At 38.8% G+C, this 20,888-nt stretch overlaps 1 protein-coding gene across 1 annotated transcript in view; it reads left to right on the top strand.

Annotated features, from left to right (window-relative positions):
• The window catches only part of PXDNL (peroxidasin like), a 547,360-nt gene that overhangs the window by 430,297 nt on the left and 96,175 nt on the right, over positions 1 to 20,888 (top strand). The window contains exons 13-16 of the mRNA XM_062189595.1: positions 3,974 to 4,086; positions 5,890 to 6,046; positions 16,517 to 16,625; positions 19,083 to 19,240. Coding sequence (XP_062045579.1) covers positions 3,974 to 4,086; positions 5,890 to 6,046; positions 16,517 to 16,625; positions 19,083 to 19,240 — 537 coding nt within the window. The remainder of the gene's footprint in view (positions 1 to 3,973; positions 4,087 to 5,889; positions 6,047 to 16,516; positions 16,626 to 19,082; positions 19,241 to 20,888) is intronic.

Here is a 20,888-nt window from a genome sequence, read left to right on the forward strand (position 1 = left end):
TCTCTCTTTCCACACCTTCAGGTACTCCTAAAAGCTGTATATTGGGTCAGTTGATAGTGTCCTGTAGATTCCCAACAGTGTTTTTTAGTTTTCTAATTTCTTCTTGTTGTTCTTGGTTTGACTGTATTATTTCCTGTGCTTTGTCTTCTAAGTCAGATATTCTTTCTTCTCCAATTCTGCTTCTCCAATTCTATTGTTAAGACTTCCCACTGCATTTTTTATTTGTTCTATTGAATTATTCATTTCATTTTTATTTCTCTTTAAGATCTCAGTTTCATTGGCAAAGTTTTCTTTCATGTCCTATATAGCTTTCAGTGTATATGCTTCTGATTACTTCTATATAATTTTTTAAAGGATTTTATTTATTTATTTGACAGGTAGAGTTGATGACAGTGAGAGGGAGAGAGACAGAGAGAAAGGTCTTCCTTCCATTCGTTCATTCCCCAAATGGCCACAATGGATGGAGCTGCACTGATCCAAAGCCAAGAACAAGTGCTTCTTCCTGGTCTCCCATGTGGGTGCAGGGGCCCAAGCACTTGGGCCATCCTTTACTTCCTTCCCAGGCCACAGCAAGAGCTGGATTGGGAGAGGAGCAGCTGGGACTAGAACCGGTGCCCATATGGAATGCTGGCACTGCAGGCAGAGGATTAACCTAGTGTGCCACGGTGCCAGCCCCAACTTCTGTATAATCTTATGATCAATTTTTTAAATTCCATTTCTCTCATTTCTTCCGTATCATCATCTTTTGGGGGCATCATGTTGTCTTCCTTATTCTTGTTTCTTGAATTGGTGCTTTTGTTATTCAGCATTTGTGGAGATACTCGTTGGTTTCTTCTTTGATTTTTTACTATGGTGGCTTTTATCTTTGTACTATTCCTCTGTAGATAATTGGAGGGTCTGTTGTGTTCAGTGAATATCTAGAGGCTTGTAGTGGGTGTGGCCAGAAACCTCTGTTCTTTTCTCCAGGGTGAAGGTCATGTCTAAAGTGACACACCCAGGTCTGGCATGGTAAATCTCTTATTTTTTTTAATCTGAATGGAAGTTTATTCTGTACAGCTGTACTCCTCCCCTCAAAGAATACCAGTGTCTGAACGATAGTCCCAGTGGGTAGAATATTCATCCACTCTGCCCCAAGGACCACACAAAGAATCCGTTCAGTCCCTAGTGTAAGCTCAGATTCCCCAGCAATGTCCCTCACCAGGTAACCAGGCAGCCCTGCATGTCTGGGGTCTCCCATAGTGACTGCCCAAAGTCCCAGCCACACCATGAGTCCTCCCACATAGCCTCAGTTTTATTCATAGTCCCAACTCACAAGCTTCCCACAGTCAGAAACTCCCAGCCCCTGTTAGTTCTCCCCACCAGAGTCAGAAGTCTCCACTCAGCTGACTGCTGAGCATAGACTCTAGCTCACACAGCTGTTATGTATGTTCAAAATGGCACCACCTCTATTGGCTTATTACAGGATGCCATTGTAAAGTGACCAGGGAGAGAAAACATGTCCCTCCTTTTTTTCTCCTCTAGTTTGGGGGTTATACTATCCCCCATGATACTCCATGCCAGGTTCCCTCTAGGCTCTTCCTGCAGCTTTATCACCAGTGGCTTGGACTGCTGTGGTCTGGTTTCACCTCACTTTCCAATGCTGATGCCTAGGCTCTTGGCCACTGGAGTCCCAAGTCGTGGGCATCCATACCCTCCACCTAGATCTACCATGTCCCTCTAATTTGCATAGAGTTTCCTCTGCCATTTTCTCCCTAGCTCTTCCCTGAGACTGCACTCTCTCCACTTTTTTCAAACTATCTTCACCTAGACTAGCACAGTAAGCTCCCTCCCTACTCTGCCATCTTGGAACTCCCCCCACTGGTGTGGTTTAGAGTCACAATTCTATTGATATGTGCGTGTGTATACCCTTTTCTCAATACCTCACGGTCTTGATTTTTATAGCTACGTGATTAGCTTTAACATCCAGTAGAGTGATTCCTCTCACTTCATTATTCATCAAGAAATTTTAGAATAATCTTGTATTCATCCATGAGCAAAATCTTTCTGAAATTTTTTTTAGTAATTGTATTAAATTTGTTATCAATTTGTGAAGAAATATCTCTAATATCTGGAGATTTCCAATCCATGAATATATGTTTATTCAAAAGGTCTTATATCAGCATTTTGTAGTTTTCAGCATACAAATGTTGTACTTCCTTTTAGATTGCTTTCAAAGTATCCCATGTTGTTGAGCAATGATAAATAATCTTGTGTTCTCAACATTTTCATGTGCATGTGTTCATTGATTGCATTTACAAATATAATGTGTTTTCCCCTTTTTTTTTATTTATCTTGTGTCCTGTGAATTTGTCAACTCATTTGGGAGTATTTTTAAGATTTTATAGGATTTTCTACAAAGAAGATGATATTATTTGCACATTGGGACCACTTTGTTTTTTCTTTTCTAATATGTTGGCCTTGTATGTCCTTTTCTTGCCATCTTGCACTGACTGGAACATCTAGCACTCTGTTGATTGAGGTTGGAGAGAGCAGACATCCCTGCCAGATTCCTTATCTGAAGAGAAAGCATTTACCCTTCATTTACTGTAGGTTTTCTCTGTATGTTCTTTGTAAAATTATATCAGTTTTTCTCTATTCTCATTTTTTCTGAGAGTTTGTAATATCATAAAAGAAGTTTAACATGTTCAAAATTGTAATACTTTCATTGATATTATTATGTGACTTCTTTTTCACCTGTTAATATGATGGAATTATATTATTGATTGATTTTCAAAGACTGAAAGGGTCTTGTGTCCTGGCAGTAAACCTTACCTGTTCACTGTATAAACCTTTTTAGATTGGTGAATTCTATTTGCCAATACCTTGCTAGTGATTTTGGGGTATATATTTATGAGAGGTGTTGTACAGTATTTTTTGTCTTGGTATTGACTTTATCTGATTTTTATATTAGAGTTCTTAAAATATCAGGAAGTATTTCCTCCTCTTTTATTCTGTGGAAGAAATTGTATTAAATTGTTATTTCTCTTAAATACTGGACAGAATTCTCCAGTAAAATGATTTTCATTCTTTCCTGGGGATATCTTTTGTGGGAGATTTAAAGTTTATAAATTTAATTTCCTTAATAGGGATTGCAATTATCTATTTTATATTAGATGAGTTGTGATAGTTTGTGCTTTTCAAGAAAATAATATTCTTCTTTAAGAATTCAATATTTATATCTTAGCCAGAAATAATTTTTAATAATACAAGTTAGTGTTACTTCAGGCTTAGCAAATTATATTGAGGAAGAATAATGAATGTCCCATATTAAATACTCTGCTGAAGAAACACACACAGCAGTACTTCAAGAAGTTTGTGGAAAAATGGAATTAAATGATATCATTGTGGTGAGTTTAGCCATCCTTTGGGGTGCCTACTTACTGGCTTAAGTCCTAGCTACCATGCATATGATCTAGCTTCCTAGATTACTGCCACTTGCGTGAGAGACCCAGGGAGAGTTCCTGGCTCCCGGCTTCAGACTGGCTCAGCCCTGGCTGTTACGGGTATTTGGGGAGTGAACCAATGGGCAGAAGTTGTCAGTCTGTCCCAATAACTTTGTGATTCTCCCTTTCAAGTAGATGAAGATGAATAAATTACACATGTTTAAATAAAGTTAGTTTATCTGAAAGACCTTGAAACTCATGTATAGCATTTTCATCATGTACATTTCCCGTAAGCCTTCCATAGACCTTTCATATTACAAACGTGGTTAAAGCTTTGGTGCAGTCATCTCCCTTTATTCCTGGTCTCACTTCTGCCCTAATTACTGCTGGTCTGTATGTGATGCTTATTATTCCCATAGATGTCCAAATAATTGATTTTAGACGCGAACGTGCCTAACCCGTGTTGGATCCAGAGTTAGGCTGTTTGACAAGGCTGGCATCTATTGACAAAAATGATTCTGATGTGAGGCTCACTGGGCTCCTTTTCCCAGATCTCCCAGTGTTTGCTCAACTTCCTCAGGACATGAGCGTTGAGGTTGGAAGGAATATAAACATCTCCTGTCATGCTCACGGAGAGCCGCAGCCCATAATTACGTGGAGTAAGGTAAGATGTTAACTAGAAGGGCAGTAATGGTGCAAACACTGACAGATGTATTGACCTCCTGAAAAGGAGATAATCATTCTCACATTCATTTATTGCTATGATGATTTTTGCTAGCAAGTACTACTTTTGAATGCTGTAGCATGTTTATTTTTTGCTTTTTTAAAAGGTTTAAAGTGACTGTATCTGATTTTGGCTCAGGGCTTTGCTACTGTATATCTTTTCTCATGTGCATAGTAATGAGAACTGCATAAGCACAACTAAATTCTTCTAAAGAAAAAGTGCCTTTGTCATATATAAATTAAAAACTTTAGTGGCTGGTGAGAAACCACTGCAAATTAATAACTCAGAAGTAGATTAAAAGTAGGTCATTAGCCTGAAACCAGAAAGGAATAAAAAACTTATTAGTAAAGAGGCATGGGGGGGGGGGAAGTACTTCTAAGGGTTTGAAACCTGAATGGCTTTAAAGAAACACTAGCTTTTTATTTATGTATCTTACTTCCTATGGTTCTTGAGCCATATACTTTCAACAAAATGCAGTGATTGATCTGATGTTCCATGAAAACAATGAATCTACCACTCGAATGGCAGTTTTTATGGAGAAGTGTAATCAACTGTAGCATGTGTGATGGGTTACCAAGCTGTTTCTCAAAACCACTGGCTTGTTGTTGCCGTTACTGTATAGTACAAGGCTCTGCACTTTCATTGGCTCACTCCTTTTGTGCTGTAGCCAAGTACTGCAAGCATTTTTCTGTCTAAAGTGAGTCTGCTGGTCAAAACTTGAACTTTTTAGCTCATGTCCTTTCAAATAGTCTGGATATTTTTAATTAAAAGCTTTTATTTACTTATTAGCATATATTTATATTAAAAGGGAAATGAGGAAAATACATATTTTGGTCAATATTAAAGCTTTAGTTGACCTTCTTTTTTGAAGATTTAATTTATTTATTTGAAAGGCTCAGTTACCAAGAGAGAGGGATATATATATATATATATATATATAGAGAGAGAGAGAGAGAGAGAGAGGTATATATATATATATAAATATATATATATAAATATATATATATATATATAAAGAGAGAGAGAGAGAGAGATCTTCCATCCACTGGTTCACTCCCAAATGGACTCAAAGGCCAGGCAGGACTGGGCCAGCCAGAAGCCAGGGACATAGAACTCCATCTGCAAGCACACAGGCCATCTTCTGCTGCTTTTCTAGGTGCATTAGCAGAGAGATGAATCAGAAGCAGAGCAGGAATGGTGCCTTTAAGGGTTGCTGGGTTGCAGGCTTAACCCCCTGTGCCACAAGGCCAGCCCCTTGACATTCTATTAAATGTTTCATCCTATGGTCCTTTCAACAAAATATCTCAAGGTGTATTTTCTAAAAATTACCTTCTTATCACAAACAAATTGACAGAATGCTAAATACTCTTAACACCAGACATTTTTACATACACCATCACACTTAATCTTCATAACAACTCTCTTCCATTCACAAGGTTGTAAAGGGTATGATTTAGGTTACCTCCATACAAGCAATAGAATCCACCTTACATAAATGGTGGTTATGTTAATTGGCCATCTATCTAATTTTCAGAGACTCTATATAGAAACCACAGAGTATGAATGTAGTCTGGGAGCTATGACAGTTAAGTGAGGAGAAAGGAGGGATGGGGAATAGCTTTGGAGGAAGGATATGTTGATGGTCCAGAGCTGAACAAAGAAGTGGCATCAAAGAAAATGCAAGTATTTTATTCTTTTAGGAGCTGTATTTTCTTTAAATTACAACTCTCCTTCACTTCCTAGGCAGGTGTACAGATCACTGAGAGTGGTAAGTTCCATGTTGACAGTGGAGGCATGCTGACCATCTATGATGCTGGGCAAGCTGATCAAGGAAGATACGAATGTGTGGCTCGAAATTCATTTGGCCTTGTTGTGGCCAGTATGTTTCTGAGAGTCACTGGTGGGTAGTTACATATCCTTTTACAACATGCAAAGATATACTTCTACTTCATAGCTGATTCATCTCACTACTCATGTCCTCTTACTGATTTTTTCTACTCAAATGTATTAATATTGGACCAAAGCTATTCAATTATTTTAAAACCGAACCTGTTAATATAAACTATACTAATGGGCATGAAGCCAAAAATAGTGTCAACCAGGAACATATATAGCATATACTCACAGATGCAGACCATGTTTTCTTAGAAACTGAGAAATATAGCATGTAAGATATATTCAAAAATAAATGTTTAAATATTTAGAATCATTTCTAATTTTTGCTAACATCATTGCCACTGTTTTGTATCTTTTACCATTGATCTGGTAGTTGATTATGTATGGTGACTTTAAAACATTGCTTGCCATAGTTTTGTGAAAAAAAAAATCCTTTGATTTTAATTATCTAGTTCATTCTGGAAATAAGGAGGCCATTTGTAGGCAGACTAGAGTAGACAAAACTGAAAACTCAGTGAGTTTATAGAAAGTAAAAGTTAGTGAAAATTAGAATAAAAAATAAGTGAATTTAAGGGCAATTTTTTTAAATTTTTTTTTTGACAGGCAGAGTGGACAGTAAGAGAGAGAGACAGAGAGAAAGGTCTTCCTTTGCTGTTGGTTCACCCCTCAATGGCCGCTGCGGCCAGCGTACTGCGGCAGCGCACCGCGCTGATCGGAAGCCAGGAGCCAGGTGCTTCTCCTATGCGGGTGCAGGGCCCAAGGACATGGGCCATCCTCCACTGCACTCCCGGGCCACAGCAGAGAGCTGGACTGGAAGATGGGCAACCGGGACAGAATCCGGCACCCCGACCAGGACTAGAACCTGGTGTGCCGGTGCTGCAGGCAGAGGATTAGCCTATTGAGCCGTGGTGCCGGCCAAGGGCAAAATTTTTGAAATTCGTGTGTGACTTTTCATAATACATTTTTCCATGAACTATTTGAAGACCACTGAAACAAGCAGGCTGTGAGACCAGCCTGGCCCACTCTCGCAATGGAGAAGCCCTTGAGTGAAGCAGAATATGTCTGCAAATAGGGTTGACAGCAGAGCTGATTTTCTTTTTTTTTTGCAAATGAATTTACAGTTTCTAAAAGGAATTATTTATATATGAGAAAGGAAGAATGACAGGGAGAGAAGCAGAGAGAGATTGCACCTGCTAGTTCACTCCCCAAATGGCTGCAATAGCCAGAGCTGGGCCATGTAGAAGTCATTAGCCAGGAACTCCATCTGGGTCTTTCCTGCTGCCTTCCCAGGTGCATTAACAGGAAGCTGATTAGTAGTGGAGCAGCTGGGGCTCAAACCTGCATTAAGCCTGTGGTGATAAAGTAAACTGAAAGTGTGCTATTGCAAAAATTAAAGGGGAGAGATGAGATAGGAAGGAAGAGGTTTGAGAGAGGGAGGGAAGTATGGTGATCTTCTTAGAATTGTATCTATGAAATGCATTAAATCTGTTCTAGCAAAATAAAAATGTTTTTAAAAGAGGAGAAAAAAGACCTGCACTCTAATATGGGATGTCCATGTTGCAAGCAGTGGCTTAACCAGCTGCACTACAATGCCAGCCCCAGGATTTAGAAGTTTTTGCTGTATTGACAGCTAACAGGTAAAACAAATGCATTCAGCTACAAGGTTCTGCAGTGCTGCTTTGGACTTTGTCTATCTTCCGAGTCTCAGGCATAGGAAAATTTCTTAAATATGATTTTGAAAGTTCATTTTTTCCTTTAATCTTTTTCTGCTGTTATGGATCTATAAAAGAGATGGAATAACACATTACATATATGGAGTTTATTTAAATAGATTTAGTTTATCAAATCATATCCTTAATGATATTTCTATTTTCCTATTTAATCAACAGTTTCATATTCTCCCATTTCCATATTCTTCTGAGATATCAAACTTCTGAGTATTCCATGTCTGAATGCTTTATTAAAATATATATTTCAGGTCGGCGCCGTGGCTTAACAGGCTAATCCTCCGCCTTGCGGCGCCGGCACACCGGGTTCTAGTCCCAGTTGCGGCGCTGGATTCTATCCCGGTTGCCCCTCTTCCAGGCCAGTTCTCTGCTATGGCCCGGGAAGGCAGTGGAGGATGGCCCAAGTGCTTGGGCCCTGCACCTGCATGGGAGACCAGGAGAAGCACCTGGCTCCTGTTTTCGGATCAGCGAGATGCGCCAGTCGCAGTGGCCATTGGAGGGTGAACCAACGGCAAAAAGGAAGACCTTTCTCTCTGTCTCTCTCTCTCACTATCCACTCTGCCTGTCAAAATATATATATATATATATAGATATTGATATGATATATATATGTGTATATATATATATATATATATATATATCAGTTGTGGCACATCAGCCTTTATGCACATTTTATACTGTATGGTGAAAGTGTATCCTCCATATAATTACTCTTAATTTTCTAACAATGGAGTTTGACAACTAGAAAATATCTATTCTCACTGAGCCAGAAATGCTTCATCATATATAATTTCCTGATGCTACAAAATTTTTGGTCTTACTTTTTTATTTATTCCTTGTGAGTTCTTGCTTTCCTGATTTGAAATCTATGGTAGTTGGGCTCCTTTTTATAAATTTATAGAGCTCTCTTTCTGCTCTTCAACAATTTATGAGACCTGCAGAAAAATATTCTTGAGACATTTTGCAAAAAAGTTATTATAAAATTCAAGTTAGCATCACTATATTTTAGAGGTGCCAGAAATCTTTACCATTGAACAAACAAATCTATCTGCATCTGTCTGTCTGTCTTGGTCTTCCATACACACAGAAGCACTGAAGTGAAACACAGTAGTAGTCACAGCACAAAAAATTTCTGAGCCCCTTTTAGTTTGGTTGATAGAAATATAATTAACCCTCATTTTATATACCAAATTAAAAAGGAAATTCAGATGAAAGTAAATGAATTATTAGCTTTTCACAGTGATAAGTAGCAATATTCTGTCCTACTCTGTAGAATACAGAAAGTCAGACTATGGGGATGTTATAATACAATAAAGAAAAGTGGATATTATAAAACAATAAAGCAGAAGTTACTGGATGAGAATCTTATTTTTTTGTTGTTTTGTTTTTGCTCTGGGACATTTGTTTAGCAATAGAAGGTAAATTAAGTTATATCTACATTTCATGATGTTAGATGTATTTTCATACATACTGTTTTTAAAAGATTTCTTTATTTATTTTAAAGTCAGAGTTACACAGAGAGGGGAGAGTCAGAGAGAGAGAGAGAGAGAGAGAGAGAGAGAGGTCTTCCATCTGATGGCTCACTCCCCAATTGGCCGCAACTGTCGGTACTGCGCCGATCCGAAGCCAGGAGCCAGGAGCCTCTTCCGGGTCTCCCACGTGGGTGTAGGGGCCCAAGGACTTGGGCCATCTTCCACTGCTTTCCCAGGCCATAGCAGAGAGCTGGGTCGGAAGTGGAGCAGCTGGGACTAGAACCAGCACCCATATGGGATGCTGGCACTCCAGGCCAGGGCGTTAACCTGCTGCACCACAGCATTGGCCCCATACATACATTTTAAAAGGGTTTTTTTGAGGTTCATTTATTTAGGGCTGGCATTGTTAAGCCCCTTGCAACTCTGGCATCCCATTTGGGTTCCAACTCCAGTCCTGGTTGCTCCGCTTCCAATCCAGCTCCCTGCTAACATGCATGGGAAAGCAGCAGAACACGGCCCAAGTCTTTGGGCCCCTGTCTCCCAGATGGGAGACCTGGAGGAAGCTCTGGTTCCTGACTTCGGAACGCCTAGTCCTGGCCGTTGCGGCCATTTGGAGAATGAGCCAGCAGATGGGAAATCTCTCTTTGTCTTTCACTCTCTCTCTGTCAGTATGCTTTTCAAAAAAAGATTTATTTATTTGAAAGGGAGAGAGAGCAGCCAGAGATCAGCCAGGCTGAAGCTAGGAGCTTGAACTCCATCTGGGTCTCCCATGTAGGTGGCAGAGGCCCAAACACTTGGGCCATCATCTACTGCCCTTCCAGGTGTGTTAGGAGGAAAATGAATATGGTTTGCTGGCATCACAAGCTGTAGCTTAACATTGGCCTCACATCTTAAAGTTTTGAATACATTTGAGATTTTAAGTAAAGAAATATGTGTTACTTTACAGAAGGGGAGAAAATATAGTAATAAAAATAACATTTATGGAACATTTTATGACTATGTCCTCCTCCTTCACCAGGCCATTATCATTTAAGGGAAAGTCCACATGCAGTAGGAGGACTGTGCAGTGCTGTGGTCCCCAGTCAGGAGTTGGGCAGTGCTGTAGCTACACTTGCATTATAAGTGATCCAAAGGGGATCATGGGCTTCCCTTCCACACCAGGAAATATAACCAAAGGAAATAATTCAAGATGACAAAAAGTATACAGTAACAACCCAGGCAAAATCTAGGTATTATTTATAAGACATGCATTTCATTGACTTATGGTCCTAGAAGATCATTTATGACAGCAAAAAAAAAGTCTCTGTGGTTGTAATTTATTCAGGAAGCTCATTATTTTCTTAAATTTGAATAGATGTTAAATAATTCTAGCATTTAAATAATCTGTATAGCTGATATAAAATTTATTGGAAGCCCAGCTTAATATTTATCATGTCCTTAATGTATTTTATGTTGACAGATATCATTCACATCTGTGCACTTCTTCCTATATTTCTAGATAGTATTTGGGATTTTACTTTATACTAAAAAATCAAATTTTGCTCAAGAGTAATTTACTTTGCCACGTTCCTTATTTATTGATGTACTCTGAGGTGTTATGAGGTGTAGACCCATTTCTTGCTTGCTAAATGGTTTGGTTTACCTGAGAAAACATGGCATGCATATTGAACATTAGAAGTGTGAGTTAGTTGAGGGGGGGCTTGGTTGAATCATCAGACTCTACTCAAACATTTTGGATAAGTGTGTTACTTGTAATTGCATTTAATTTTCTTATTTTTCTTAATAAGATGGAGCTGGACTCTCAGAAGTCTTTCTTGGCTTAGAATGTGCATGTTTACTTAATAGAACCCTAATGTACAACTATAGGCAGTGAGGAAACAGTTTATGGCACATCTACATGAGAGGATATTTAAACATTTTTGCTTAGTTGTTTGAGAGGCACCCCCACACAGACACAGAGTGAGAGTGAAAGACGCCCACAGAGAGACAGAGAAGGAGCCCTCAACTGCTGGTTCACTCCTAAAGTGTCTACAATCACAAGGGGGCTGAGCCAGGAGCCAGGAACTCAACCCTGGTCTCCCATGTTGGTGGCAGGAACCCAGCTACTTTGGCCATCTTGCTGCCTCAAAGGAGCCACATCAGCAGGAAGGTGAAATAATGAGCTAGAACCCTGGATCAAACCAGGTACTCCCAAGTGGTGTGCAAACATTCTAACACAAGGCTACGCACCTACCCCCACATGATGGATGTTTTATCATTGAGACCTTTAATATATGGACAAGGTAAAAAATGCAGAGGTAACAGAATTTACTAAATGAAAAATTTGAAGCTCAATAATCATGTGCATGTTGGTTTACATGACACAAAGATAAACTTCAACATAAATTGCTGTCTTTGAAATTCTGAGTTGTGTGTCTGGTGGGCATTTCAATGCATGGTCTTTCCAATTGCACATGATAAAAATGATGTTGAATATGTTCTGAAATGAACTTGTAGCTAGTATTGGGACACAGTGGGTTAAGCTACTTCCTGTAACTCTGGCATCCCATATTAGTGCTGGTTCAAGTCCTGGCTGCCTTCTGATGCAGCTCCCTGCTAAGGTACCTGAAAATGCAGAGGAGGGTGACACAAGTACTTGGGCTCCTGCCATTCATATGGGAGATCCATATGGAGTTCCTGGCTTCTGGCTTCTGCCTGACCCAACCCTGGCTGTTGTGGAAATTTTGAGAGTGAATCAGGGCATGGAAGACTCTCCCCCCCCCCCCCCCGTGTGTGTGTGTGTGTGTGTATGTGTCTTTGTCACTCTGCCTTTCGAATACATAAATAATTCTTAAAAAAATAAAATGAACTCCTCACCTTTCTTTCAAGCCTTTGTATCTCCTTAGCATCTCTTTAATGTCATCAACATAAGTGTAAGCACGAAGGCTGGGCCCCTGCTGATTCCTCCTGCCCCCTCCCCAGTTCTTTTACCTCAGATACCCTGTCTTCCCCGGTGTTTTCTCCCAAATACTGCTTCTTTCTCACTTCTCTTCTTTCTATGATTCCTTCTTCCACTATTCATCCTCTAATAATTTTTTTTTAATTTACTTGACAGGTAGAGTTTACAGAGAGTGAGAGAGAGAGACAGAGAAAGGTCTTCCTTCCATTGGTTCACTCTCCAAATGGCCGCAACAGCCGGAGCTGCACCAATCCGAAGTCAGGAGCCAGGAGTTTCTTCCTGGTCTCTCATGCAGGTGCAGGGGCCCAAGGACTTGGGCCATCTTCTACTGTTATCCCAGGCCACAGCAGAGAGCTGGACTGGAAGAGGGGCAACCAGGACTAGAACCCACCGCCCATATGGGATGCTGGCACCGCAGATGGAGGATTAACCTAGTGCACCACGGAGCCTGCCCCAATCCTCTCATCATTTTTAATTTAGGCTTTTGCAATGACTTCCTAGGTGGTATTCCCACTTAAAATATTCTCTTCTTCAACTATATCCTCAACCTAGTAAATTATAGTTGAAGTAAACTGAATAAGAATTTAACATTACATTAGTTGTTTTAAGTTAGTGCATACTTTACTATAAACCTAATTAAGTAGTCTATCTTAAATTTATAGCAATATGACTAATAAAATTAATAGTTAACTTTTTTGAGTTTTTATAGGTATAACAAGTTCTCTACTTGACAATAATTAGCCTTTTTAACTTTAACGGGTTCTAGTTATTTTTCACATCTCTGAATAAATAATTCACTTGTTGACACTTTAATTCTAATTTTTATTGTTATGTGGAGAAAATATCTGTTCCTAAGCTATTGAGATTGTTGTACCACTTCTGATCCTGCTCCCTGGCAATGCACTTGGGGAAGCAGCAGAAGATGGTCCAAGTCCTTGGGCCCCTGCACCCTTGTGGGAGACTTGGATGAAGCTCCTGGCTCCTGACTTCAGACCAGCACAGCTCTGACTGCTGTGGCCATTTGGGGAGTGAATCAGCTGATGGAAGATCTCTGTTGCTTTCTCTCTCTCTCTCTCTCTCTCTCTCTCTGCCTTTCAAATAAATAAATAAATCTTAAGAAAAAGATGAGAGCTCTATTCATCTCTGTCTCTGTCTCTGTATGTGGCTCTGCCTCCCAAATAAATTATAAAGTAAAAATAATTCAGTTTTCAATCTCAATTCATTAATATGTTTAAATAAGGAAAATTATTTTAAAATGTTTTCAATATTTCTATAAACAGCAGCATTTACCTATTACACATACACATATATTTCATACCTATAGCCGCGTTGAAAACATTTCCCACCATTTTACACATACATTTTATCCTGAGGATTGTCAAGAGCTCTCAAAGCTTTGCATTCAGTGTCAATGATGGAAAGCAGCTTTTTCAGGTTTTTAAGGTAGTGTTTGGATAGTTTAGAAATTATAAGGGAAACAAGTAATCAAAATAGTCTTAACTCAAATACCAAAGACCTTAAAAACTAAGTAGATAGGTTCTGAGCAAGGCAGGGAGGCCTTTTATGTGTTTAATGATGCAGAGTGATGAGTGACAGGTTCATTGCTGTTGAGAGAAGCTGATTTCGCAGTGGCGGTCATGACTGTCAATCGGTGTGCTGGGGAAGGACTCTGGCTTCTGACGACAGCCCTCGCAGTGTCAGCTGTGGTGTCGCTCATCCTAGGAGAAGACTGAGTGCGAGAAGGCTTATTTAGTTACGACAGTTACTTCATCTAGCTTGGTTTTTCTCCAGAAGGAAAAATAATATAAAAACAATACTTAGAAATCATAAGAAACTGGTATTTGTGAGGTCTAAGCATTTTAAAGGGAAGATCATCTCTTTTTTCTTTTTTTTTTTTTTTTTCAAGGTGCATCACCACTTACACACTCCCGTCTCTCCTTGGGCTCAAGCACTCAGAGCCAGGTTACCATGTGTGCACACAGAGCAGTGCACAGCCACATGGCCAACCTGCACTTTTCTGATGGCTCACCTTCATTGTTTGATTTTACTTCTATGGGCATGCCAGAGTCTCAGAGATATACGTACAGGATTGAAAACAGATGTTCATCAGATAACTTTTAAAAAAAGATTTATTTATTTGAAAGAGTTACAAGATAGAGGGAGAGATGAAAGATAGAGATATATACATAGAGAGAGAGAGAGAGAGCTCTTCCATCCTCTGGTTCACTTCCAGATAGCCACAGTGACCATTGCTGCACCAGGTTGAAGCCAGAAGCCAGGAGTTTCTCTCATGTGGGTGTCAGGGGCCCAAACACTTGGATCCATCTTCCTTTGCTTTCCACAGGGCGTTAGCAGAGAGTTGCCTCGGAAGTGGAGCAGCCGGGACATTAACGGGTGGTCATGAGGGATGCCAGCATCTCAGGCGGCTTGCTTTACCTGCTGTGCCACAATGCCAGCCTCCCATCAGACAACCTTACATGTGTTTACTTCACAAACCTCAAGAGGCCTTTTTCTAATATTTGTTAACACTGAAATTTAACAAGGGGAGTGATCTAATTCTGCCCTTACCTTTGTGAAGTTTTACCTAGAAAGACAGAAATGAGCTCATAATTTTCCGATCATTCTGATTCTGATGTCCTTAACTGGGGTGGTTTCTGAGCCAACCAATACACTAACAGTATTGATGGATGCAAATGTGTCCCCAATAAACTCAATTTCCTTTGCATAACACAGTGCTGTTATGAAGAATGCCACCATTTTTGTTAATTTTACTTAAAACTGCAACACTAAGGCTATTTTATAAACAGATGAAAAATTATCAAGAAAATAAAATTCAGATTCACATGTTAAATGATGCTTTCCTGAATTTTATATACAAATTTACTTCAAAATGTGAGAAAATAGGAATAAAATAAATTTATTTTGATACAAAATATTTGAAATGCATGTATTTTTTTCACAATACATGTTTTCCCTGAACTTTGTGAAGCTTCTGTCTGCATCCAGATAAAGTTACCTTCATTTCCATTTGCAGACCCTTTTTGAAATCCACTCCTATGATGGTTTCATGCTATATTTTAGTAGGTTTATCTTACCAACTTCATTGTTAGTTCTTACTTTATAACTTTGCTTTTTAATCTCTGAAACAATTATTTATTTATTTTCATCTCCTTTCAACAGAGATGGGGGGAGAGAGAGAGAGAGAGAGATCTTCTGTCTACTGGCTCCCTCCTTAAATGCCTGCAATAGCTTGGGCTGAGTCATACCAAAGCCAGAAGCCAGGAATTCAGTGCAGATCTCTTCCAGGGGTAGAAGCAGCCCAAGTGTTTGCACCATCATCTGCTGCCTCTCAATGTGTGCAAGAGCTGGAAGATGGAATCAGAAGGAGAGCTGGGAGCACTCCCATTGGGTCATGAGTGTCCCAAGAAGCATTCTGATTGTTGCATCAAACCCCTGACCTGATAGTTCCTTTTCATATCATGTAAAACACATACCTTTCTATTAGTATTTAAATTTTCATCTCTAGTTCCTTTAAAAGACATTATTTTCAAACTCAATTTCTGAAACTAGTTTTACTTTCCCTTCCATTATTTAATAGTGCTAAAGTTACTGTTTAATGATATGCATCATATAGGTGTTTATTATCCTTTTCCCAAAAATGAATGAAATACTATGGATTTGCTTGATTGATTCTGCTATACAAGCTTTAAATATTTATTCATTATCTTTTTTATTTAGCATTTGTTCCTTTAAGGTTAACCTTAAACTGTCATATGGAGAAGATTCACTGTTTGGGTATAAACAAATCTAGTTTAAGTGAATAGATTCTATTATCTATAATATCCATCTTTGCAAAATTCTCATATTTCGGAGAGCTATAGAAACAGCATGGATTATTTTTCATTGAAGTCTTACTGAGAGTTCAGTTCTCGCTTTCAGAAACCTCTGGGGGAAGTGATAATATTTACTTTGTTTTAATGTTTAACATTAAAGCAAGGTGGCTGAAGAGATAGGCATTTCATACTTTCCTCAAGATGATAAATTGCTAACAAACTTGGATCCCATTTGAATCAGTGCTGTAAAAAAGAAAATATTTCATGTAGCTTTGCTAGATTTTGGAATGCTTTCGTTCTTTAAATAACATTGCTGTTGCCAGTGGAAGCTTTGCTTCAGGATAATTACCTACTTCTCTGAAATGGACATAATCATGTAGAAATTGTATAACATTTTTATTGGCTTAAAAGTTTTCATTTTAAAAATGTAATGCCTTTTATAGCATATAATTCCTAACTTCAAGGTCTGTTTGATATTTTTAATCATGGAATTGATTTTCAAAGCAACCCAGGGTAGACAAGCTGGAGATGACTTTGTGGAATCATCCATTCTTGATGCTGTACAGAGAGTTGACAGTGCAATTAACTCAACACGAAGACATTTGTTTGCACAGTAAGAATTTATCTTATTTTGATTGAAAAATTGTTTTCATTTCTGTTCTACTTAGTTTTTATAATCTGTATAAATCAGAATAGGTTCAGTGCATATGACTGGCAAAGGATGTCCTCTTTTTTGTTGTTATTTATTTCAGAGAAACACAAAGAGAGAGAGACAGACAGAGCTCCAACTTTCCAATTCACTTGCTCAAGGCTCACAACTGTCAGCGCTGGGGCCAGTTTGAGGCCAGTAGCCATGGAACTCAACCTAATTCTCCACTTTGGTAGCAGGGATTTAACCACTAAGCCATCACTTACTACATCTCAGGGTGCACATTAGCAGGAAGCTGGAACTGGGAGAAGAGCTGGGACTGAACCCAGTTACTCTGGGATGTAAGCTTCCCAACTAATGTATTAAAGGTCAAGCTCCTGTCCCAGGAGTGTGCTCCATAGTCCTGGTATGAATGCCACCCTCTAGCTATAATTTTCTGTTCAGCCTCAAAGAGAAAGAAATTTGTTCCTCATAGATCCTAATCTATAACACCGATCCACTTTGTACAGTTTGTCAGAAGGCATAGGCACTGGGCTGTTTTTACATTAGGATCCATACAGTATAAGACCTACAACTTATGCCAAGTCTGTAAATTGAAAGTCATGGTCAGGTTGAACACATTTGGTCCTAAACTAGTAGCCTGCAGCTTAAAATATTTATTTATTTTTAACTTTTATTTAATGAATATAAATTTCCAAAGTATAGCTTATGGATTAGAATGGCTTCCCCCCCCCCATAACTTCCCTCCCAATCTATGGCATTTCACTTTATTTTAATTAGAATTGGGATGTCTTTAGGTTACTGAAATCTTCTAGTCTCATAAGCTTTTTTGTGATTGTAAAATTAGCATTTTTAAAAGATGATTATTTTCATGGCCAAGTAGAATGTAAATCCTGTATTTTAGTTGTTGATTAAAAGAAGACACTTTAAAATACTGTCATCAAGTATTGCTTAGCTTTTTGCTCATCTATAAACAATATAATTTGGTGGTGATGAACTTGGATTCTAGAGCCATATAGTCTATTTATACACTCACTGTGATTTATTTATCACTCACTATGATTCCTTTTTCTTGTCACTTTCTTCTTCTGTGACATTGGCCAAGTGAGCCAACATCTTGCCTATAAAACTGGGATAACAACAAGGCCTACTTTATGAATGTGCTTACTAGGAGGACAGAACAAGATACTCTAGACAAAGTGACTTCAACAGCGTCTGTCTCATAGAGAGGATTTCACTGAAGTGAGCTGTTAGCATCATTATTATTAATCTATAAAGTTAAGTTATTATGATTCAACTGAGATGTGCCTCAGTTGACCAAGTTCTCTAAAACAGTTTTCAGGGCTGGTGCTGTGGCATAGTGGGTAAAGCTACCACCTGTGGTGCCAGCATCCCATATGGGTGCCGGTTGCTCCATTTCCAATCCAGTTTCTAGCTAATGCAACTGGGAAAGCAGTGTAAGATAGCTTGTGTCCTTAGGCCCCTGGAACCATAGGAGAGACCTGGAAGAAGCTCCTGGCTCCTGGCTTCAGACTGGCCTACCTCTGGGTGTTGCAGCCATTTGGGGAAGTGAACCAGTGGATCCAAGATCTCTCTCTCTCTCTCTCTCTCTCTCTCTCTCTCTCTCTCTCTTTCTCTCTCTCTAACTCTGACTTTCAAATAGATAAATAAAATCTTTAAAAAAACAGCTTGATACTCTAAATAATTTTTATTTTCTTTTTAATTTATTTAGTTCGGTTCTACAATTGTGTATAACCCACTACTGTGTGCTGCTTAGTGGACTTAGTACTTGTGATACAAAGATGAACAAGGCATTGCCTTATCCCTAACCCACTTCTTTTTTCAGTAGAGGAGACATTAGTCCAACAATTCAAGCACCTCTTGCTACATCCATGAAAGATGTATGCAAGGATGCAGAAGTGGTGGGAAGATGGAGCGATGGCTTGTCAGAGCTGTCAGGAGGCTGTGCACTGACAGTGGTGCTTCAGCAAGGGCAGAAGTCGAGAGGAGGGGGGTTATTTCCAGGCAGTTACATACTTGAAAATGGAAGATAGAACGTGCCAGGACCTGAAAACTGTGTTTCCCCCAGAATCCATGCTTGTAAGGTTATAATCCCAGAAGCCCCTAAGCATATAAGCCCAACACAGATATTGCTTCTTATAGCAAACTATTGTGCAAATCATTAATTTATTAAAAATGTTTATTTTGAGCTTAACAATGTGACTGGCATTTGGGATCCACTTGGTAAAAAGAGAGGTAGGGACCTACAGCTTTGCTGTGGAGCTCACATTCTAGTGATGGGGCTTTTTTTTTTTTTCCCTCTATAATATTTGGCAAATGCTTCTTAAACTCACAGCACATGTGAGTTTAATGGATTCTGCAGCTTTGCCTTTAAAGATTCATATCTGTTGTCATTTGCAGAAAACCTCACACCCCCAGTGACCTGCTGGCTCTGTTTCGCTACCCGCGTGACCCATTTACCGTGGAGACGGCGAGAGCGGGGGAAATTTTTGAGCAGACCCTGCAGCTGATCCAGGAACGTGTGAAGCAGGGCCTCACTGTTGATCTGGAAGGCAGAGGTTAGTCCAAGCCCTTTTGAGCTTACTGTCCATAACACAGCTGAACTTTTCCTCTCCAGAACTTCTTGTCATTTAGAAGTTAATGTACTTGCCATTCTTACCAAAAAACACAGATGTTTCTCATGGGAACAAATTCAAATGTAAGGATCATAAATACATATTCAAAGTTGTTTCAACTTTTTCAGTTATTGGGTCATTGAGCAAATCTAGAGGGTCTATTTTATGAGAATTCCTCTAATCTAAAAGATATTACTACTTTCTATAGAGAAAGACTTCATCCCTGTGGAAATGTATCTCCATTTATCATTGTAATCACTAGATCATTCAGTGAATGTACTTGAAATTCTCTCTGTAACTTACAACATTTATATTCCTCCTCACTCTTAGTTTTCTTACTATGTTTAAGTTCTCATGTATTTCTTTTCAAAATCAAACATCTGCTTGGTAAATGTTAGAGGTGATATAGAAAATTTTCAGGTTTTCTCAGTCTTTCTCTTTAAGATGTAAAGAATGAATATAATCCTTTGTTGTACACTCTCTGCACTGTATGTGCAACAGCAATTTCTATAGGTTTACCCTTTCTCTATTTTTTTGCAGGAAATAAACTGAGATATGGGATAGGAGGTCTATCTGCATGCTTGATGCAACCCTTATCTGTTCTGTTCAATTATTCCAATATTGCAATTATTTGACTATCCCTAGTTGTCCATTATGTCTTGAGTTTTCAAAGCTTCTTCAACTAAAATATACAGGGGGTATCAATATCACCACTTGAATTAAGCTTTTGGATATTTAACTGTGAATCCTGCTAGGTGTGAGTTAGCCATGTGCCAGTCTTCCAAAAGGTCCAGTTCTATTACTTCCTTCACTTCTAGGTAAAGGTTAGGCAAATGTATCTCCCTGGCCATCTTTGGATTCTTACTCATACATCTGTATAAGAAAAAATAATTTTCAGGAGAAATTAATCTTGTATCATAACTAGAAAAATGCAAAACTGTAAATATGTATAGAGATTTAGCTTTGCTGAAATATGCATCCAGTGTTTACTACCAAACTTAATATATCATCTTACCTAAAGAATTCAAGAACTTTATCATTTTTTCTCAAGAAAAAGACCACTGTACTATTTTTTCTCTCTTTATTTGTGAGAGTAAAGATCTTTCCCCTCTGTCTTATTTGTAAAATTAAAGATCCTTTTTTTCTTCTGGAATACAGAAAGGTCCTTGACTCTACCCAAGATCAAGCGACAGGCTAACATGGGTACAGGACAAATGGTTTTGATGTCATTGGCCAGTTTCTAATGATCAGTTCAGGATAATATCTCCTAGTAAGCATTGCTCAGTGAATAGTATTTATAGTATGGGGGAGAAAATGCTGAAATGTTGAGTCCTGTTAAAAGATGTAGCTCTGAGGCACTTCCTGCGTTGTGGTGCTTGTAATAAAGTGGAGAGTACGGCTTAGTCCCTCCTTGTCCAGTAGCATGTGGTTTAATATTCACATGGTCTGCACTGACACATCTTTGACCTTGTCCTCTGGGATCACAAAATCTTAAAGAATTCTGAAATACAAATAACATATAAACACAAAATCAACACGGCAATCCGGTAGGATTTTTAAAATCCCAATCAATATTATATATTATACTGCT

This window comes from Lepus europaeus, chromosome 4, assembly GCF_033115175.1.
Source record: "Lepus europaeus isolate LE1 chromosome 4, mLepTim1.pri, whole genome shotgun sequence".
NCBI lineage: Eukaryota > Metazoa > Chordata > Mammalia > Lagomorpha > Leporidae > Lepus > Lepus europaeus.